The 23,462-nt window shown below is 40.2% G+C and overlaps 1 protein-coding gene across 3 annotated transcripts in view; it reads left to right on the forward strand.

Annotated features, from left to right (window-relative positions):
- The window catches only part of DPYD (dihydropyrimidine dehydrogenase), a 616,437-nt gene that overhangs the window by 357,521 nt on the left and 235,454 nt on the right, over positions 1 to 23,462 (forward strand). For all 3 annotated transcript variants that reach the window (XR_007775327.1, XM_050960937.1, XM_050960938.1), the window contains exon 12: positions 17,763 to 17,947. Coding sequence is in view for 2 of the 3 variants with exons in the window: in XM_050960937.1 (XP_050816894.1) it covers positions 17,763 to 17,947 (185 nt within the window). In the remaining variant the exon portion in view is untranslated. The remainder of the gene's footprint in view (positions 1 to 17,762; positions 17,948 to 23,462) is intronic.

The following is a 23,462-nucleotide window of genomic DNA, read 5'->3' on the forward strand; positions in this document are numbered from 1 at the left end:
GTGTGGAACTGGAAGCATTTCAGAGAATGCTACCATGGAGGTCCTGGACTTCAATCTCTTACCTAGTTGCCTAAATTTGGCCTTCAGGACCTCTCTCCTATCCTTTCCCATTGGTACCTACATGTACCATGACCACCAGCTCGTTCTCAGCACTACACATAAGCCTACCTAGATGTCTTGAGAGATCTGCAACCTTCGTACCAGGCAGGCAAATCACCATGCGGTTCTCCCAATCATTGAGAACTTAAATGCTTGGCACATCAGAAATTTAAAAATAAATGAAAACAGGATTTAAGCCCTGATTCGGAAAGTCATTCTCTCAAGACAGGACTGAAGCACATGCTTAAAGTTTAGCTCACTGGGACTTAAGCATATGGTTTTCTGCTCTTGTGAATGGAACTTAAGATGGAAAGGCTCTGTCAGTCTATTATTGTCGTCATGATGTTTCTTGCTCTTGCAGAGGAACTGTAATTTTACAGCTCAGTTTCCTCATGCTCATAGGGAGGTATTTGCTGCTTTAAGTTTTGTTAAAATACAATGCTATTACATTTTCAGGCATTCTAGTTTGTACTTTATTTGCCCTTTGGGCTCAGAGAAATATATTTTTAATTTTTTCACAAAACCTTAGGAGAACTGCGAAGTCCATTATATGCTTGGGAAGCTAACTGATAGAGCTGGACAGTTGCCATATAGAACTGTATTAAAAAAAAAATAAGCACCACTGGTGAAAACAGTTAAAAATCAGGTTGTTATTTATACTAGATTCTTGAAGAGGAGAAATATTGGCATGTGATGATTTCTTGCTTGTTTGTTTTGGCGAAAGGACATTTTTTGCAGGCGCAGTGTGATTTCCACTTAGCAGCACATAGGGGCCAGGAAACAATTTTATGATTGGGCCTGAATAAAATAAACAGCCTAAGGGAGCTTTGCACTTTCACTGACTCTCCCTGCTTTCCTGTTTTGCCATTTTAGAGCCTAAAATGTGTGAGTGAGTTACAGGAGTGTCCTCTGGAACCATTCCAAATTGCAGTTTACCCAATAATTAAGAACATAATCCCTTGTATTAAACTGTATCTCTTAACAGTTTCTGGTGTGGCATATAATTCTCCATATGCTACTAAACAGAAAACCAGTTATTTTAAGGCCCGGGCCTTAAACAATATTTTTTTTTCTTGAAAGAGAAGGGACAGGACCAGTTTGGGGCTAGAAATGTCTCCCTCATTTCGAGGGGTGGGGAGGTGGGAGGGAGGAAACAGGGTGTTTTTTCCATGAAAAAATTGTGAAGAGAAAATAGTACTTTTGCCACAAAGTAGTAGTCCAGAGCTAATGCAGGAGATGTCATTGACAATGCTAGTTTCATTCAAAATTCTATTTAGCAGCCAGAGTCGAAAGGAGCCACTCTCACAATTTCTTGGTAAGAAATGTATGTTCTTTATCTTCTTTAATAAATTAAAATAAATACTACGAAGGTCCAAACATAAATGCAGAAAAGCAAGTATTCTAGATATACAGCTGTGATAAATGAAGAGGTGGGGGGAGGTAGCTTCCTTTTATGGACACCCAGCCAGTAGCTATAAAATTCCTCTTGGTAGCTGTTCACTACTTGCTTTACCTGTAAAAAGGTTAAAAAGTCTGACTGCTATGCATAGATAAAAGAAATTGAGTGGGCACCTGGCCAAAAGAGCCAATGGGAAGGGTAGAACTTTTTAAAATTGAAACAAGACTCTCTTTTTGTCTGTCTGTGGTTCTCCTGGAGAGCAGAGACAGGGTTGGGACTATGCTGTAGGAAGCTTTAAGCCAGGTATGAAAAACCATCAGATCATGTCTAGAAACTACTTATTTGAAACCCCACCCAGATATGTAAGTAGATCAGGAAACATCTAGGAAGACATGATTAGGTTTATCTCTCTTATTTCTTTCTGGCTTGTGGACTTCTCTGGGCTAATCCCAGGTACTTTTATTTTGCATTTAACCTTTAAGTTGGACCTCAAGAAAGCTATCTTAATGCTTAATTTTGTAATTTTTTTTTAATCTAGCAAAAAGCCTAAATTCCAGATGTATTTCCTTTCTTTTTCTTTTTAATAAAATTTTCCTTTTTTAAGAACAGGATTGGATTTTTGTGTCCTAAGAGGTTAGTGCATGTTGTTTAATTAGCTGGTGGCAACAGCTGATTTCCTCTGTTTTCTTTCTTAGCTATTCCCCAGAGGCAGGGTGAAAGAGCTTGAGGGTACCCCACAGGGAGGAATTCCCAAATGCTCCTTTCTGGATTAAAGAGTTTTTTTTACAAGCCTGGAGTGGCCAGTATTAATTTTTTGAATCCTTGTGGACCTCCACCTTCTACACTCAAAGTGCCAGAGTGGGGAATCAGCCTTGACAATAGCACAAAAAATAAAAAAATAAAAAATCCTTTGTTATAATTAGTTATTAGCTATCAAAATCTTGTGTTGCATATTTGCTGAAATTGTATGCCTTGGTACAATGATTCAAATTAGCAGATAATCATAAATTTCAATTGTCTTGCTTTTACTATTTATTTTTGTGTAAGCATCCTGTTTCAGAACTTCAGTAAACAAAGCGTGTTTACCTAAGCACAGTGAGGCAAAATAACTCAGGCATCACTCCACTGACTTCAGTGGTACAAATTTGACTCAGTTTTATGCAGTGGATTTGTTTTTGCAGTACAGACACATTGCTTTTCTTTCCAGTGAAACAATGGTGAGGGATAGCATAATCATATGGAGAATTTTCATAGAGATTTTGCCTCCTGTTTCTTTGGGATTATTTAAAAGAAAGTAGGACAGATAGCAGTTACTCAACTATTTTTAGTCCAGGATAGCATCACTAAAGGTTGCCACAGACAATGTCTATAAAGCGCAACATGTTTGTTCTATAATTGATTTTTCTTTTCCCCCCAAACTGACCAAGAACAGGTTTTTCTCCCTTATGAGTAACTATTCTGAGCTTTTACTTATTATTATAGGAACATAAGAATGGCCCTACTTTGGTCAGGCCAAAGGTTCATCTACCCCAGTATCCTGTCTTCCAACTGTGGCCAATGCTAGGTGCCCCAGAGGGAATTAACAGAACAGGTAATCATAAATGATCCATCCCTTGTCACTCATTCCCAGCTTCTGGCAACCAGAGGCCAGGGACACCATTCCTACCCATCCTGGCTAATAGCCTTTGATGGACCTATCCTCCATGAATTTATCTAGTTCTTTTTTGAACCCTGTAATGGTCTTGGTCTTCACAACATCCTCTTGCAATGAGTTCCAGAAGTTGAAGTTAGTTGCATGAAAAAATACTTTCTTGTGTTTGTTTTAAACCTGCTATCTATTAATTTCATTTGGTGGCCCCATGTTTTTGTATTATGAGGAGTAAATAACACTTCCTTATTTACTTTCTCTATAGCACTTATGATTTTATAGACCTCTATCATATCCCCTCTTAATTGCCTCTTTTCCGAGCTGAAAAATCCCAGTCTTATTAATCTCTCCTCATATGGAAGACATCTCAAACCCCTAATCATTTTTGTTGCCCTTTTCTGAACCTTTTCCAATTCCAATATATCTTTTTTGAGATGAGGCGACCACATCTGCACATAGTATTCAAGATGTGGGTGTGCCATGGATTTATATAGAGGAAACATGATATTTTCTGTCCTATTATCTATCTCTTTCTTAATTGTTCCCATAATCTGTTCACTTTTTTGGCTGCCATTGCACATTGAGTGGACATTTTCAGAGAACTATCTACAATGACTCCAAGGTTTCTCACTTGAGTGGTAACAGTAATTTAGATCTCATCATTTTATATGAATATTTGGGATTATGCTTTCCAGTGTGCATTACTTTGCATTTATCAACATTAAACTTCATCTGCTGTTTTGTTGCCCAATCACCGAGTTTTGAGAGATCCTTTTGTAACTCTTTGCAATCTGCCTGAAATTTAACTATCTTGAGTAATTTTGTATCATCTGCAAATTTTGCCACCTGTTTACCCCTTTTCCCAGATCATTTATGAATATGTTGAATAGGATTGGTCCCAGAACAGACCCCTGGGGGACACCACTATTTACCTCTCTCCATTCTGAAAACTGAACATTTATACCTACCCCTTGTTTCCTATCTTTCAACCAGTTACCAATCCATGAGAGCACCCTCCTTATCCCGTGGGAAGCTTACTTTGCGTTAAGAGCCTTTGGTGAGGGACCTTGTCAAAGGCTTTCTGAAAATCTAAGTACACTATATCCACTGGATCCCCTTGATCCACATGCTTGTTGACCCCCTCAAAGAATTCTAATAGATTTCCCTTTACAAAAACCATATTTCCCAACAAATTATGTTCATCTATATGTCATACGATATTGTTTTTATTATAGTTTTAACCAGTTTGCCTGGTACTGAAGTGAGGCTTACTGGCCTGTAGTTGCCAGGGTCACCTCTGGAGCCCTTTTAAAAAATTGTTGTCACGTTAGGTATCCTCCATTCATCTGGTTCGGAAGCTGATTTAAGTGATAGGTTACAGACTACAGTTAGTTCTGCAATTTCACATTTGAGTTCCTTCACAACTCTTGGGTGAATACCATCTGGTCCTGGTGACTTATTGCTGTTTAATTTATCTATTTGTTCCAAAACCTCCTCTAATGATAGCTCAACTTAGGACAGTTCCTCAGATCCGTCACCTAAAAAGAATGGCTCAAGTCTGGTACTCTTCCTCACATCCTCAGCCATGAAGACCGATGCAAAGAACTCATTTAGTTTCTCTGCAATGGCCTCATCATCCTTGAGTGCTCTTTTAGCACCTCGGTTGTCCAGTGACCCCACTGGTTGTTCAGCAGCTTCCTGCTTCTGATGCACTTAAAACATTTTTTGCTGTTACTTTTACTCTTTGGCTAACTGTTCCTCAAATTCTTTTTTGGACTTTCTAATTATATTTTTACACTTCATTTGCCTGTGTTTATGCTCCTTTCTAAGTTCCTCACTAGGATTTAGCTTCCACTTTTTAAGGATGCCTTTTTGTTCTCACTGCTTCTTTTACTTGGTTGTTTAGCCATTGTGGCTCTTTTTTGGTTCTCTTACTATGTTTTTTAATTTGGGGTTTACATTTATGTTGAGCCTCTATTATGGTGTCTTTAAAAAGTTTCCATGCAGCTTGCAGAGATTTCACTTTTGACATTGTACCCTTTAATTTCTGTTTAAGTAACCTCCATATTTTTGTGTAGTTCCCCTTTCTGAAATTAAATGCTACAGTGTTGGGCCACTGTGGTGTTTTTCCTGCCACAGGGTTATTAAATTTAATTATATTATGGTCACTATTACCAAGCTATTATTTTCACCTTTTGGACCAGATCCTGTGTTCCACTTATGACTAAATCAAGAATTGTCTCTCCTCTGGTGGATTCCAAGACCAGCTGCTCCAAGAAGCAGTAATTTAAGGCTTCAAGAATCTTTATCTCAGCATCCCTTCCTGAGGTGACGTACTGTCAGTATGGGGATAGTTGAAATCCCCCATTATTATTATTGAGTTTTTTATTTTACTAGCCTCTCTAATCTCCCTGACCATTTCACAGTCACTATCACCATCCTGGTTGAGTGGTCGGTAATATATCCCTACCGCTAAATTCTTCTTATTAGAGCATGGAATGTCTATCCATAGAGATTCTATGGCACCGTTTGATTCATTTACGAGTTTTACTTCTTTTATTTCTACACTTTCTTTCTTATATAATGCCACTTCCCCACCAGCACAACCTGTTCTGTCCTTTTGATATATTTTGTACCCTGGTATTACTGTATCCCATTGATTATCCTCATTCCACCAAGTTTCTGGGATGCCTATTATATCAATATCCTCATTTAATACAAGGCACTCTAGTTCACACATTTTATTATTTAGACTTCTGACATTGGTATATAAACACTTTAAAAACATGTCTCCTTTTAGCTGTCTGCCATTACACATTTTAATTGAATGGGACTCTTTTTTATTTGACTGTCTTGATCAGACCCTGCCTGTATTTTATCATTTTCCATCCTCTCGTCCTCACTAGGACATAGAGATTCTCTATTAATAGGTACATCCTCTAAGGCATGTCCGAACCATGTGCTCCTCTGCACCTGTCGGCTTTCCCCCAGCCCTTAGTTTAAAAACTCTTCTATGACCTTTTTAATGTTAAGTGCCAGCAATCTGGTTCCATTTTGGTTTGGGTGGAGCCCATCTTTCCTGTATAGGCTCCCCCTTTCCCAAAAGTTTCCCTAGTTCCTAATACATCTAAACCCCTCCTCCTTACACCATCGTCTCATCCAGGCATTGAGACTCTGCAGTTCTGCCTGTCTAACTGGCCCTGCGTGTGGAACTGAGAGTATCTCAGAGAATGCTACCATGGAGGTTCTGGACTTCAATATCTTATCTAACAGCCTAAATTTGGCCTCCAGGACCTCTCTCGTATCCTTCCCTGGCCTACCATGACCACCGGCTCCTCTCCAGCAATACACGCAAGTCTATCTAGATGTCTCAATGGATCCCCAACCTTCTCACCAGGCAGGCAAGTCACCATGCAGTTCTCCCAGTCATCGCAAACCCATCTATCTATGTTTCTAATGATCGAATCGCCCATAACTAATACCCTAATGCCTGTCTCTTCCTAATAGCTGGAGTTCCTTCCCCCAGAGAGGTATCCTCAGTGCGAGAGGATACCACAACATCATCTGGAAGGAGGGTCCCAACAATGGGATTGTTTCCCTCTGCTCCAGTTTGATGCTCTCCTTCCCTGGGACTTTTATCCTCCTCAACAGCACAGAGGCTGTCAGACTAGGGGTGGGACTGTTCTACTGTGTCCAGCTGTATATGCCAGCTTTCACTAGTAGTTGGGATCACATATGTTCTTAATCTAGGACAGTGTTATAAATCTTAAGTTTGACATCAGTCCCTAGGGTTATGTTCTTCATTTATATAGAATATAGGACAACTTGTGGAAAATATTTCCCTCTTTTTTTTTTTTTGTTTTAGAAATGCAGAAGTATCCAATTTTGTTTTTCATTTTTTTCCTAAACAAACATAAATTCCATAAACTTTATTGGCAGGATCTAGGATCTGCACCTGATTTTGTTTTTGTTTTTTTGTTTGTATAAAGTGGTAACTTGTATGGGTGGGGATGTAGCATACACATTTTTAAAAGGGAAAAGAAATGGTTTGTCTTCAATTCCGTGCCATTTTAAAAGGGTGCATTAAGCAATGAGGGTGACAAACAGAACAGCATGTGATAGAACAACAATATTAGATAGAACATTTGCAAAATGCATTTCACATATTGGTTTGTCAGATCCCCATATTTATAGTTTTACAATTTCTAAATGATTGGTATTGTGAGGCCTTTGTCCTGCTTCCTAACTGATGTTTTATATTTCAGAGGCAGAAAAGTTGCCCCTTTTTGGAGTGTATTTTTTTAAAATAATTCAGCTCTCAGGAAAGATGTCAGAGTTGTAATCTTGGAGAGTAATGTCCTCTATCTATGGAAAAGTACACTGTGGGCAGAGTAAAATCACAATTTACAAAGGGTTCAAATCCTAGTCCCTTTAAATCAGTAAGAGTTTGGCTATTGATATAGTTTGTGTAATGGTAAGTTGTGCACCCTTTCACCTGCAGAACATCTGCACTGGTGGAGGGACAATAGCAGAATTGCTGCCATTAATTTTACAGCCAGGAGCTTTGCTGGTGGGGGCTGCGTAGAGAACAAATAGGCACATTTCCCAGCATGTGTGAATATATGCTCATCAGCCTTGCCTGCTTTGGGAAGCCGATGCAGGTCAGTGCAGCCCACAGTTGGCTAGGGATGGTAGGTGGAATGTGCTTGTACCATTGCTTCTGGCAGATTTATTGCTTCTGCAGCCTACAATGTGGATTGTATTGGCAGTGAATCAGACTTTTTACGTTAGGTAGCTATATTTTTACACATGTGATTACTGTATTTTCAGATTGTACTGAAGTACTTGATGCCCTTTCACGGTAAAGAAGTCTGTAAGATGGATATCAAACATAACATTAATGAGCTTCTAAAGCCAAAATTACAGGAACTTATCAAAATGGTTAAACATAAAAACCATTAAACTGTTTACTGAAGCTTCACAGATATACTGCAGCTAATGAGCATTTCTGCTATTTAAATAAGCTCAAATTGAACACACATTACATGGCAACGTAATTAGTCATGGCAGTCAAACACACACACACTCACTTTTAAAGCTTTATTTGAAGACTCTTTTCCATTCGATTTGTTTTGTTAATTAAAATATTTTTTCAGTATTCTTTTTTAATAATATTGTTTTTTCAAGTGATATAGTTTGCTGCTGCCTTTCCATTTATGTTTATTTGCACTGTGAAGACAGCAAATGTGGAATACACATTAGATGCTTTCCCTTTGTGCTGTTTGTGATAGTGTCACTTGATGACAATAGAATAATGCAGTTGTATGCTGTCTTTCGTCCAAAAGGATCCCTTTAAATTATATAAATATATTTGATCAGAATATGCAGAAGACTGAAACACAAACACAGGGATGGATTTTAAAGTGAAAGGCCAAACTTCTTAAACTTTAATGGGAGAGGGTAAACCATGAACAAACAACGAAGCATTTAATTTGGGTCCAGTTCAGTGTTAAATGGCCTCTATGGCAAATAGCCTGGATTGGGTCATTCAGCCTACCTCCAAGTATTCAGCCTGCCTCTGAATCTGCTCACCCTCCCTCTCTGTGGGGGAATGAGGATCCTCATGAAGGGTACCTCAGTCTGTGAAGACTTAAGTTCTTTGTGATGTTTTGGGATCACACAGATCAGGGTGTTCTGTCACCCCCTGCCCTGTAACCTTAGGATGCCTTAATATTGTGTTGCCATGGCTCAGATTCCTGACATACAGTAGTCTGTCCGCAAGCACAAAGATTTACTGGCTTCCACCAGCCTAATTACTCCTTGCAGGATGACACCACCAGGCTTTCCAGTCCCAAGTTTCCCCCAAAATGTCCTCCTTGAATTCTCAAATACTAGACTTTTCCCCTCTGGTTCATCACTCTCCAAAAGGTGAAACCATTCCCCTAGACTTTGGAATGGTTACTTTGGTGCACACACTCCACACAGTTTGCACAGTGGAGACCTGCTTGGGATAAAAATGAACAAGAGGTTTATTTAATAGAAAAACCACAGATTCAAAGATGAAAAAGTGTGAGAGAGACAACAGATGCAAGTTACACAGAAACCAAACATAAAGATGCAACCGTGGGCTTTACACTTCTATATTAGATAAAACTCCTTGTCTAATAACAGGTCACCTATTGTCTGAACAAATTTGAAGTGTACCCACTAACTGTAGGTGGGATCCAAGATTTCGTAGCCAGATTCCCACTTGACTGCTGGTCCTCAGTTTCTGAATGGATTCCACTTCAAATCTCATCCATTTTGAAAGAGTTAGCAGGTATTTTTCTTCAGTAAAAAGAGGGACAGATGATCTTTAGATGTTGGGATTCAAAAGGTTACAGGTTTTTAACCATTAAAACACAAATTGTCAATATCACATCAAAATATGCAAAGATTTGGGACAGGGAAAGAATATTGATAACATCCAGAGGAACCCAGGGAGCAGAATTTAGATAGCCAGATAGAATTACTTAAAATAAGCACAAAGGCCCTTATATGCTGAGATGGTCTGGCTTCGGGCAATACCTTACGTACTGTAAGGCCAGAAGAGAACATCATGATCATCTAGTCTGACCTCCTGCACATTGCAGGCCTCCAAACCTCACCCACTCATTGCTGTACTAGGCCCATAAACTTTTGCTGAATTACTGAAGTTCTCAAATCTTGATTTAAGACTTCAAGTTGCAGAAAATCCACCATATACTCTAGCTCAAACTGGCAATTGACCTGTGCCTCACACAGCAGAGGAAGGTGAAACCCCCAAGGATCTCTGCCAATCTGACCGGGAGCAGAGGGGAATTCCTTCCCAACCCTAACTATGACAAGCATAGGGCGTGCTTGTGAGAAGTGGGTGCACCCCCATTCCAATCTGAGAGATTGCAAGGACGCAATTAGTCAAAGGGGGGCACTTGTGAGAGGCGTGTGCCAACCCTGTTACAGGAGACCAGAACTGCACACAGTATTCTAGATGAGGGTCTCACCAGTACCTTGTACGATGGTAATAATACTTCTCTGTCTCTATGGAAAATACTTTGCCTGATGCATCCTATGATTGTGTTAGCCTTTTTCATGGCTGCATCACATTGGCAACTCATAGCCATACTGTGATTGACCAATGCACCCAGGTCTTTCTCCTCCTCTTTTGTTTCCAACTGATAAATCTCTAGTTTATAGCAAAAATTCTTGCTGTAAATTTCATCCCATTTCTGCTATTCCAGTTTTCAAGATCATCCAAATATTCTCGTATGATATTCCAGTGTTCCATCATATAGGCAATACCTCCCAACTTTGTGTCATCCACAAATTTAATCAGCACACTCCCACTTTTTGTGCCAATATCATTAATGAAAATGTTAAATAAGACTGGACTCAAGACTGATCCCTGAGGAGCTCCACTAGTAACTTCTCTCTAGGCTGACAGTTCATCTTTCCTATGACCCATTGTCTCTTGTTGTATTTTATCCCAATTACCATTTACCAATGTCTTTAATTCCAATTAGTAATTTTACTGCCAGTATTCTCTACTTGACTGTTACTGTAATTAGTTTTGGCACTATATGTCCTCTTGTTGTCCATTCTCCTACCCTTTGTTGTTCTTTTTGCCTTCCTGTATTCTCTTCTACATGACTTTCCTCCCACTCAGTATCGGAATCAGGCATGGAGATTACATGAGCATCTCCCAAACAGCTCCCCCAAATTCCAAGTTTAAAATTATTTTAAGCAGTTGTGCCAGCCTCCATCCCAGAAGCCTGTTACCCTCCCTACTTAGATGGAGTCCATCCCATGAAAACAGTCTTTTGTCTGTGAATGCCTCCCAGTGGTTGAACATCCCAAAGGCTCCTTATAGCACCATTGCCTCAGCCATCTGTTGATCATCATAATCTTGTCTTGCCTTTATTCTCCTCCTCTAGAGGCGTGTAGAATCCCACTGAAGATCACCTGAGCCTCCATTTCTTTAAGAATATTCCCCAGCCTGACGTAGTCTTTCTTGATATGTCCCAATGAGACTCTAACAGTATTTGTTCCCACATGAAGGACAATTAGTGGATTCTTTCCTGCTCCCGTTAGGATCTTCAGTCCCAGGGCCACATCCCATACCTTAGCTCCTGGTACACAACACACCCTTCTGTTCTCCAAAACAGCTCTGGTCACAGGCCTAATGATCAAATGCTTTCCTGAACTACAGTCACTTTGAGATATTAAATTAAAGCTAACATATTGCTGCATAAATATTACTGAAGTATTCCCAGTAACACCACTATAGTTGAGGATATATTTCCTTTTCAGAGTTGAAAATGCCTCAGTCTGAAGGTTATGTTTGGTGTGATATTGTGATTGTTTAAATATTTTTAAATAAAACTTTCTCAGATATTTTTGTATTCAGCTACTAGGAGTGTCCAGGCTTTAGTTTTGTTTTGGGTTTTTTTGCCAAATTCAACCACAAATGTATTTTTTGCAATCAGTAAGTCTTTAAACTTTGAATGATAAGCTAGGACATTGATGTTTACAAAGAATACTGAGAAAAACAATTATTTTGCATGTTTAGCAGCTATTTTTCCAAGTGAAATACTGTGTCAAGTTTCAGCTCCAGAAGCAGTTATTCTATTTTAATGTTTTATACCTAGATAGAGGCCCAAACCTGTACCATTTTCATTTAGTTTTGAGAGTTGTTACAGTGTGGGATACCGAATCCAAACTGCTGCCTGTGATTTTGGATCTAACTTTGTTGCAAAAAGCACTTTGGATCTGGGTGATAGGTGTGTGAAGAATGAAAAGAAATATGTGACAGAGTATATTGTGCTTGTATCTTTCTTTCCCAGTATAGTATTTTGCCTCTGAATGTACTCAGCTCTCACACAAAGAGATACTCTCCACCTGTTTTCCCATCTATCAGAAATCCCACCTGCTCCCAATTACCTCCACATCTCCAGGGAGTGTTTGATTCTGGAAGGGGAGGGCATGGTATGGGGCCTGGAAAGGAAGTTGGGAGGGATTATGTAAGAAGGGCTGTAGGCCTGCTGTGTGCTTGAACATATATTTGGGCAATACTAAGAGCTTGCTCTCGTATATTAGTGCTGGTGGCAGACTCCCATATGCCTATGTCTTAGCAGTGTTAGAAGGTGGCTAACAGCATGCTTCTATGTGTACTTTGGTAATGTCTGGATTTGGTTTACTGCATGGACCTATGCATATTTTGGCAATGCAGGCAGTTAACAGCATACAGTATGTGGTCCAACTTCTCCTCTATACTAGGTAGATTCATAATGTTCAGCCTGTGAGGTTAAATGCTTTTTTATTTTACCCCATTATAGTTCTAGGTGGAGGTTAAGAATTTTTTAAGTGAGGAAGGGGATTATGTAAATTGGCAATATCGCAAATGAGCAAAGCAAAATGTAGAATCCAACATATTGCTAAATTTCTAAATCCAAACGTAAAACTACAGGTGGTTTTGGTTTTGACTTTGGAAAGATAAAACCTGACTGAGGTTTTGCCAACCCAAAATACACTCTCTTAGGCCCATCTCAAGTAAAAACACATATTTGACATTTTTCTATAAATACTGAGAAATATTCTTGTCATATGCTAGCAGGTTTCTCTTTTACATATATGACAGCACAGCTACATCAGTTTAATTGACCTTGGCAATCTGCATCTGCTAGTGATATGTCCCTGAGGAACACTGCAGTTTTAAACTGCATTTTATTGCAGAAACTTGGGTGTGACAATATAGTTAAAGCTATATAAAAATAACTCATTTTGATACATGGCTTCAAGATTTGTTACAAGTATTTATCTGAAAATATTTCTTCATTATAAATCTACATTAAAATATCTTTGTAGTTACAAAGAATCTAATTCAAAAGTTAAAGTAGGAAAATAATACACAGTTAAAAATGTTTTTTAATGAGAAAGATGACTTTTAATAGGTGGCGGTGAGATGATCTTAGGCTTTGTTATTTGTATTCATGTCCCATTTGTACTGTTGCATGCAGTACAAAAAGTAGTGTGGTATTCTGTGCATTTCAGCTCCTGTTTCATGTACAACCTGTCCATCTGCCATGTGTGTGTGTGTGTATATATATGTTTATATTCCATTTTGTAACAAATAAGAGAATTGACGATATCTTTTCTGCAATGTTCCATAAGATAAGAGAAGAAAATAGTTGTGTTTTAACAGCAAATATTTTCCCCATGTAATTTATACTTGGGGGGAGGGGAGGTGTCTGATTCACCCTTGCATTACTCCAGATATCCATCAATGTAACTCCACTGAAATTGTGATGGCATAAAACTGGACTAAGATAGTGGTGAATCAGGCACTTGGGCTTCCCATTCTGTAGTTAACATTGTAACACTCCTATTTTAATTTTTTATTTTTCAGTCATCTCAAGGCATATAATCACACACACACACACATTTTTTCCTGATCTCTTCTCCCAAAGCAGATGGTCAGTCAGTTATACTTTTGTGGGTGTTTTATGGAGATAGTATTCCTGCTTTTTCTAAAACAAAAAGAGGAGTGGATGGAGATTTATAGTCTGAGAAGGAAGGATAGTGCAGTGGCTAGAGTTCTAGCCAGGATCTTGGGAGACCAAGGTTCAATTTGCTTCTCCACCATGAACTTCCAGTGTGACCTAGGCCAAGTCTCTTTGTTATTCATTCCCCATTTGTAAAATGGGTATATTTGTACCTCAAAGGGGTATTGTGAGAATAAATACATTAAAGATTATAGAAAAAAAGATTGGGAGGTTTCAGGTGACACTTTGATAATGGGGGCCATATAGATGTCTAAAATAGACAGATTAAACAGAACAGCATCCTAAAGATTCCTAGAGTAATGTGGGAAATTCAGCAGTTTTGAAAGCTAGTTTGCTTGGAATGGAAATGAAAACAAAGAATTTCAAAAGTTCCCACACAACAAAATTTGTGAAAAAAATTGTTTGGAGTCAATGAAACATTTCATTTTGATTTTGACTTCCTATTTTTTAAATTTTTATACTTATCAAAATAAAAAAAATCAATCCAAAAACTCATTCTGAAATGAAAAATTGAAACATTTTATTCTGAAAATGTTGAGTGAGGGTTTCTTAATCATATTGAATTGTGTTTTTTATTTTTTTAAAAAAAAGCAAAATTTTGTCAAAATCATCATATTCCCCAGGGAAGTTTCAGTTTAAATGAAACAGCTTTTTCAAATGGAAAACATTTTATCTCAAAATTTTCTACAATAATTGCCTAAAAGTGGCAGAGGGTCATTTCTGTTGTGAGGGAAGACTCTCTTGATCTTGTGTTTGTATAAATGTTGAGGATCTGGAGAAACTGTTACAAGGACAGATGTGGAAAATCATTCTTTTTCAGTTCTAAATTTCAAAAATGCCACCCATCTGCCTCAACAAGTGGGGGAACATAAGGGACCTGATGGTGAAAGGGAACAGCCTCAGGAGCAAAGAAGGAGACACTTGCTGAGAGATACCAGGTAGTTCCTCCCCATCCCTTGGAGTCTCTGGCATTGATTAGACAGTAAGGGAGAGGGGTACTGATTCTCCAGCATTCCCTAGCTCCCAGAATTTAACTGGGGTGAGAGCCCTGTAGATCTTCTTTCAGCTTCATTTCATCAGCCCCACACTACTCACATCCTGACAAATGTCATGATCACCTGTTTGGGGGTCAGGAATGATTTTTTTTCTCCTATGGGCCAATTGGCAGAGAACCAGGGTGTTTTTTCACCTTCCTTGAAGCACCTTCAAGACATGGTGGGTTAAGCAGCAATGCGCTTAGTACCTAACTGAAGTACTTGGTTAAGTTGTTAATGTTTTGCAACTTGAGGTCAGTTTCCCATGCGGTTAAAAGCATAAAATGAATGGTTCCCAGAAGTAAAATACTGGGATATTGGTGATGGGTTTTGGGCTCATGAGAGCTTGTGGGCCAAGATTAAGTCAGACCTTTTGGCCCTCATGGGCTGAAGTCCCCACCCTTCTGCACCTTCTGTCTCTCCCGGGTGTGAGGGGGTGGAAGAGGATGATAGGAGTCAGAGCAAGCTGAGTCCTGGAGGGTAGGCTGAGGAGAGTCTACACCAAGTTATGGGTTATATGGTAAGAGCCCTGTAGCCCCCACACTGGAACCAATTAAATGCCTGGTATAGGAAGCTCTGGATAATGGATGAGTAGTGCCCCTCCCTTGTGTTTAAGCTTAATAAAAGTTGCAGCCTGCCACTTAAAATTCATCCATATGTCTGTCATTTCATTGCGTGTCTGGATCAAGGAGACATGAGTCAGAGACTGGGAGGGCAACAACTTTGAAAACTACCAAGTGTATATGTTTGTTGTCCTGGGAAGTAGAAAAGTATTTTGGATACGATGTGGATGAGTGGGCAGACAAATAAGAATGGGATGAATGGATGATTCTAGGGTAAAAGAAGGTGAGACTCCCCCTTGTTCACCAATGGTGACTAGGGCAGGATTTTCAAAAGTGCAGAACGTTAGCCTAACTCTGCACCCTTTGACATTAATGGTAAAACTCCCAATGACGTCAGTGGTAGATGAGGAAAGCCAGTGCTGAGTATTCTTGTAAATCTCAATATAAAGTCTGTGTAGGATTTGTAGTTCGTGCTCAGGAAGTGATCAATAGCGTATCAGAGTCACTTTGTTCCTTCTGGTTTGGGCACAATCGACACTACCACCTCTTTCTTCACTTCATGATACTCCTGTACAATTACCTCTTGCATATACTTAGTGTTGTCAGACGCTCCTGGTGTGGTGCTCTGTTCTGTTCAATGTTGATATCAATCGGCTGCGTGCATGTGTTCCCTCTGTGTGCTGCCCCCGCTCTGCAGATTGCTGGCACAGCAGACCCTGAGAGAACCCCCAATGACCACAGACTCTAGTAAGGTACGAAGGCACCCAGGCTAGGTTTATTGTCAAATCAAGCACAGTAATAGTTCCCTCTAGACTCTACCCTATGGGACATACTACGAACATGTGCCCTCGCTAATGGACTCAGCTCAGTCAGTGGTGGGACTCTCCACAGCCCCCTAGGCTGAAAAAAGACATCCACTCAGGGGTGCATTCTTATACAGAAGTACAAACAATACATCAGGAGTGATGTGTAACTTGAGGTGCAACCCCTCCACGAAGCAAAGTACAACCCCTCTACGTAGTAAGGTGCCGCCTCTGACCCTGTATATGTTGGTTTGAACAAAACAACTCTATCCATCATGTTACCCTTTTGACCCTGTCATTGGGTTGAGTCAGCTTGTTCCTTGTTATGTGTGTGGAGTGTACAAGTATGTGAATGTTCTGATATCTGGTGTCCAGTACCTTTTTAGGTATGTCTTTTTTTGAAGCATCAGCCCTTTCCTTGCCAGCTTTTGTGAGCAGGGCCTGCCTCTGGCTCACAGCTTAACTTTGTTTTATATTAGCAAAATCTTGACCATTACTTTAGTTCAGGTCTTAGGTCTCATACCGGGCCTCTGATAAGGGTTTATGTTTCAGGGCCTCATCTTACTACACCTAGCTTAACAGACACATGAGAAATGTAAAAGCAGCAAAGAATCCTGTGGCACCTTATAGACTAACAGACGTTTTGGAGCATGAGCTTTCGTGGGTGAATACCCACTTCCTCAGATGCATGTAGTGGAAATATCCAGGGGCAGGTATATATATGCTAGCAAGCAAGCTAGAGATAACGAGATCAGTTCAATCAGGGAGGATGAGGCCCTGTTCTAGCAGTTGAGGTGTGAAAACCAAGAGAGGAGAAACTGGTTCCGTAGTTGGCAAGCCATTCACAGTCTTTGTTCAATCCTGAGCTGATGGTGTCAAATTTGCAGATGAACTGAAGCTCAGCAGTTTCTCTTTGAAGTCTGGTCCTGAAGTTTTTTTGCTGCAGGATGGCCACCTTAAGGTCTGCTATAGTGTGGCCAGGGAGGTTGAAGTGCTCTCCTACAGGTTTTTGTATACTGCCATTCCTAATGTCTGATTTGTGTCCATTTATCCTTTTCCGTAGAGACTGTCCAGTTTGGCCGATGCACATAGCAGAGGGGCATTGCTGGCATATGATGGCGTATATTACATTGGTGGATGTGCAGATGAATGAACCAGTGATGGTGTGGCTGATCTGGTTAGGTCCTGTGATGGTGTCGCTGGTGTAGATATGTGGGCAGAGTTGGCATCGAGGTTTGTTGCATGGATTGGTTCCTGAGCTAGAGTTATTATGGTGCGGTGTGCAGTTACTGGTGAGAATATGTTTCAGGTTGGCAGGTTGTCTGTGGGCAAGGACTGGCCTGCCACCCAAGGCCTGTGAAAGTGTGAGAAATGATTTCTATTGTGACACTTGTTGCATATTTATTCCATGTGCTAGACATTGGACCTTTGCATGTGAATCTCCATAGTAAATACACTTCTGGATTAACTCTACTGGAAGTCAAGGTAGAAATACAGTGATACAGACTGTAACAATGGTTTATTTCTTTTATCATTGTCTATATAAAGTGGATCGTAGCAACAATTGCTTAGTAAATCTGTTAAACTATCTCCAGATCATCTACTTAGTATCTTTTTATCTTTCACTTAAATGCAGTAAAAGAAGCCATGAATCCTATCCAGTTTAATAGATGGGGTCTTCCTGAAGTGGATCCAGAGACCATGCAAACCAGTGAACCATGGGTTTTTGCCGGTGGTGACATTGGAGGTTTAGCTAACACTACAGTCGAATCAGTGAACGATGGAAAACAAGCTTCCTGGTATATGCACAGATACATACAGGTGGGTTTTTAAAAGTAGTTTTCCTTTCCAACTGCAACTTGATACCTGTTTTCACACACACATTTATTGGCTTGGTTTTTTTCTGGTTATTGAAATAATTGCCATGGATTTCTAGAATTAAATATGTAGGTTTTGAGTAACGAGCATCTAGATACTCTGGGCAATGGTGCATTACAAATCTTTTAGATCAGTGATTCTCAAACTTATTGGATCGTGCCCCTCTTCTTTGTGGCTCTAATAGTTTACACCTTCCCCTTCCTCCACACAAGTAAATATACCGACAAAAAAAAGAATCAACATTCAACGCTCCCTAAATATTAAAAACAGTAAAGCATTGATTCAAATAGAGCCAGTGATCCATTGTAAGAAGAGCAAATGCAAAATGGCGATCATGGTCAATTTTTACAATTAAATGTGCACACCATGTCATAGCAAATGGATTAATGTGCAGATGGCAAGGACTTTGTATAATACTATGCAAGCTTAACAGAAATCTGTCAAAATGCACAGCACCATCTGAGGACCTGACATGTCTGAAGGAGTCAGCTTTGATAATAATTCATTGCTGTGGGTGTCATGGTACAATTCCCCACTCTGAACCTTAGCGTCCAAGAGATGGGGTACCAGCATGAATTCCTCTAAGCTCAAATACCAGCTTAGAACCTGTAGCGCTTCTACCAACCAGGAATTTCAGTGCCTGGTACACTCTGGTCCCCCCAAAACCTTGCCCGGGGACCGCCAAGACCCAGACCCTCTGGATCTTAACACAAGGGAAGTAAACCCTTTCCCTCACCGTTGCCTCTCCCAGACTTCCCCTCCCTGGGTTACCCTGGAAGATCACTGTGATTCAAACTCCTTGAATCTTAAAACAGAGAGGAAAATTTACCTTCCCCCCTCCTTCTCTCTTCCCCTTCCAGATTCTCCCTGAGAGACAGTAATCCTAACACAGAGAGAATTTAGCCTCTCTCTCCCCCTTCCCTCCTTTCTCCCCACCATTCCCTGGTGAATCCAGACCCAGTCCCCTGGGGTCTCACCAGAATAAAAAAACAATTAGGTTCTTAAACAAGAAAAGCTTTTAATTAAAGAAAGAAAAAACAGTAAAAATTATCTTTGTAAATTTAAAATGCAATAGGTACAGGGTCTTTCAGCTATAGACACTGGGAATACTCTCCAAGCCTAAGTATACAGGTACAAATTAAAATCTTTTCAGCAAAATACCAATTTGAATTCCTTTCAGCCAAATGCACATTTGAACTCCTTCCAACCAAATACACATTTGAACTTCTTCCAACCAAATACACATTTGCAAATAAAGAAAACAACCATAAGCCTAACTCGCTTTATCTACCTAGTACTCACTAGTCTGAACTTATAAGAGCCTGTATTGGAGAGATTGGAGAGAAACCTGGTTGCACGTCTGATCCCTCTGAGCCCCCAGAGTGAACAACAACCAAAACTAACAGCACAGCACAAAAACTTCCCTCCCTCAAGATTTGAAAGTATCCTGTCCTCTGATTGGTCCTCGGGTCAGGTGACAGCCAGGCTCATTGTTCTTGTTAACCCTTTACAGGCAAAAGAGATATGAAGCAGTTTTGTTCTATTAACTCTTACTTATCTGTTTATGACAGTGGGTAAAATGTATCCAGTAATTTTTTTTCCCCTGAAGCGTCTCATCCCTCCCCCGAATGCATTGTGCGCCCCCCAGGGGGGCCTGCTTCCCAGTTTGAGAGCCTCTGGATTAGATAATTAAAACTATAGATGTATAATAACAAAAGTGGCTTTGGTACATTGAAACTAGATTTTTTTTTTAATGTGTAAATCTTAAGAAGATTCTTCTCTCCAACTCAGAGTTCCACCAAGGTCTCTGGTCTGCTGTGGCTTCTTCCACAATATTCAGTATATGCAGATATATGATTTAGATAATGGGGGGCGAGAAGCCCATCAATATTAATATTAAATAGAACCTCTGAACAGCACAGAAAGTATAAATTAAATATGGTCCCTGTTGTTACCTGAGGAAGATACTATTATTTATAGAGTGCAAGTGTACCAATGTTTGACAAAACATGCGCACACGCATACACACAAATAAGGAATTCCAGTCCAGCTCAGACAAATCTGATAATGGGGCCACACGAGCAAGGCAAATATAAAACCTAATTCATGGAGAAAAAGAGTGCAAAGAAGTGGGGTTTAATGGGTTTAAACTCAAGCAACCAAGTGACTAAGCATAGAGATGATACAGAGTGAGAGCTGTCATCTGCTCTTCTCTCCCCTAGTTTAATGTAAAAGTAGGCATAGTGCGCAAGCTATAGTCTTAGATCAGGTGCAGAGGAATCATAGCAGACCAGAGTCCTTGGCCTTTGTGTGGAAAGACAGCTGATAAAAAAATGTTTGTAATATGAAGAATTCTTCGGAACAAACAGAGAAGAAAATGTTTCCCAAGAAAAATGGATTTGAACAACTGAGGTAGTAGCAGTGCAATTCCTTTGTCCTCCACTCCTTATGAGACACTGGGTGTGCGCAGCATAATATTGTTTCAGTCTGATGTGGCTTCATAAAAGTACTGTGTGGCTCAAAACTTGTTTTCACTATTATTACATATTTTTATACTTATTCTGAAGCAGTGTTTGTAATCTGTATTTTTAGACCCCATCCAAATACTTAGTGTTAAACATTCTAAGCTTCGATGTGTAAGTATATTTGTTTTGGCATCTCTGTGACCCTAGTGGGGGTATTTCCTCTCTCTCTCTCTCCCCTTATTCCTTCTCCAACTTCTCATGAAAACATGCATCACTGAAAGCATCTCTTATAATTGCATTCCCTTCAAAAGACATTTTTTCTTCCTCTAAAACATTCAGTATATTGGAATATACTGAGCATTTTAAAGGGAGTCTGAAAAGTTGTGGCCTGAGAATTTAGAATTTTAAATCAATCAGACTTGATATTAGCGTGCTTCAGTTACCCTTTGCAGGGTTTGAGGCAGCTTATTCGACCTTACAGTCTCACCAGGAAGCTAATGGGAAAGCCTTGCAGCAATCTTCACAGGAAAGTTTCCAAATGTCAAGTGTCATCTTTCCAGCTGCTAGATGAATGGGTAACCAAGAGGCATTTATTTGGATGTACGGTCCCTAAAATCTGGCTGCTGTGGTGGGGAAGACTATAATTTGGCAGTTACTTCACCAATATTTGCATCAGTTGCAATCTTAGTAACAGAATAAGAGACTTCATTTTTAGGGGAGTTGTGATTCAGAGCCAGATCACAATGCTCTAGCATTTATACGCCTAACACATGGCTCTGTCTGTGGGTACACATACATACATATGTAAAGTGTTCCTCAATTTTGAACTAACTGTTGAATCCTCCTCTGCTTTAGATAAAAATACCCTCATGAAATAGATTGACTTTCTCTCACCTACAGGATTGTAAAGCTGACAATTTCTTCACAGTCTTAGTGTTTGATTTAATAAAAAGGCTCATTTTAGGTTTCAGCTGTTCTGTGTACAATGTATCTGTTTGTGTTTATAAAAAAATAATTGCCCATTTCCCAAGCCACTGACTGTACTAGCACCAGTAAAAATATAACTAGCATGCAGTCCACACTTGGCAGCATCAAAAGACCAATCCAAACAATTCTAGACCACAATAAAAAGTGAAATTAAAAAACAGCATCCCAGTTAATTGCTTGTCATTTCCTTTAAATAGCACACTCCTCACATCTCCTCCTAGTTCAGGCAAAAGGCTGAGCAAACAGATGGGCTTTACATGTGTCCTGAAGCTCAAATCATTCAAACTCTGGCATGCATTCAAGAGAAGTGTGAGTTCCAGAGTCAAGGGCTTTCCAAAGGGAATGCCTTATGTTCAAAACTAGGAATTATTTACAGAAGCATTTTGGCTGATCTCACACTGGATGTTCTCCATCAGTAACGGACCAAACATTCCTTGCTTCTCAGCATTCTTCCACCAGCTTGAAAAGCACAGGTTTGGCTGAACTCTGTATCTTTGTGGCCTCTGTAAACAAGACCAGCCGAAACCCAACTGAGGATGGAAGTACTTTTGTCCCTTCCTGGTGTGACTGTTCCATTAGAACTGTCCTATACATTCTAAATAGAATCAATGTAATTCAAAGATAGAGGAAGATAAAGATCCACATAGAAGCAACCCAATTCACCAGGCTGCCCACCACTCACACTCCCATTTCTCTGTCTCTTTCCACGCCATCCCTTTCCTACATCTGTTTTCCAAGTCACCATCCTCTCCTTACTCAAATCCCTCCTAAAGATTCACACTTCTGGTCAGAGCCGGCTCTACAGTTCTCGCCTGCCCAAGCAGCGCACCGAATTGCCGCCGGACAGCAGGGGCAGTCTATGTGCCCTTAGGGCGGCAGGCACGTTTCCGCAGCAGCGGCAATTCGGCGACAGCTTCTGTGTTTAGCTGAAGCCGCCCGGGACAGCTAAACATAGAAGCTGCCGCTGAATTGCCGCCGCCACGGAAATGCGCCTGCCGCCCTAAGGGCACACGGACTGCCTCCGCTGTCCGTAGGGGCAATTCAGCGCACTGCTTGGGGCGCTGAAAATACACGGACTGCCGCCCCTTCCAGATTGCCGCCCCAAGCACCAGCTTGGAATGCTGATGCCTGGAGCCGGCCCTGCTTCTGGTGTTGTTCACAATGAGTCTATAGTTACTAATAAGTATTTTTAACATCTGTTTTCCTTCCTCTGAGTCACTCAGTGTGTCCTGTGTCCTCTGTCTACCTGTTAGAGCAGATTGTAAGCTATTTTGTGCACTTAATACATAATAGTGGGCCAGATCTTCAGCGGATGTAAATTGCAGTTCTTTGAGGATCTGGCCCAATATCATTTTAAGAGCACTGGTACTGTACTACTTAACGCAGATCCCCCCCCTACACACACACTTTCCCATGAAATAAATAAATAATGTGAATTTTATATCTAGTGAGCCTGGACTGTATTTCTTTTATGAAGACTGGCCATTTCCTCAGGCTTGTCTTTGAAGCTGTTGGCCATGCTGGCTGCCTTCTATTCAGGCTAAATGAGGGAACAATTAAATGCCCCCTTCGTTTAATGTTAGCTGAAACATTGGAAAACGCTGCCCTAGAGACTAAAATGTCACCTCCCAAAGACTAGATGGTATGCAAACAGAAGGTAGCTGGTGAGTTATTTGATTTTAGCAGCATGTATGTTAGAGCCAGAAACAACCAGGAAGCAGGTAGAAAGAAGCAGAAAGGCAAGGAGACAGTTAAAAAAGCACTTGGAGTGTGGCCCTGAGAGAGATCTTTTTCAGTGGTGCTGGTTTGAAAGAGGTTTGGACTGTGAGTGATAAACCTCCTCTTATTAATTCCTGGGGTGTTTAGGAAAATAAGACTTTGTTCATACTTTGTAAATAAATAAGATTGCAATGAAGAAATACTTGACTCCATCATCAATTTCTCCTTCTAAACCAGGGGTTCCCAAACTGGGGGTCACAACTCATCAGAGGGTTGCAAAGTTATTA

This window comes from Gopherus flavomarginatus, chromosome 7 (assembly GCF_025201925.1).
Source record: "Gopherus flavomarginatus isolate rGopFla2 chromosome 7, rGopFla2.mat.asm, whole genome shotgun sequence".
Lineage (NCBI taxonomy): Eukaryota > Metazoa > Chordata > Testudines > Testudinidae > Gopherus > Gopherus flavomarginatus.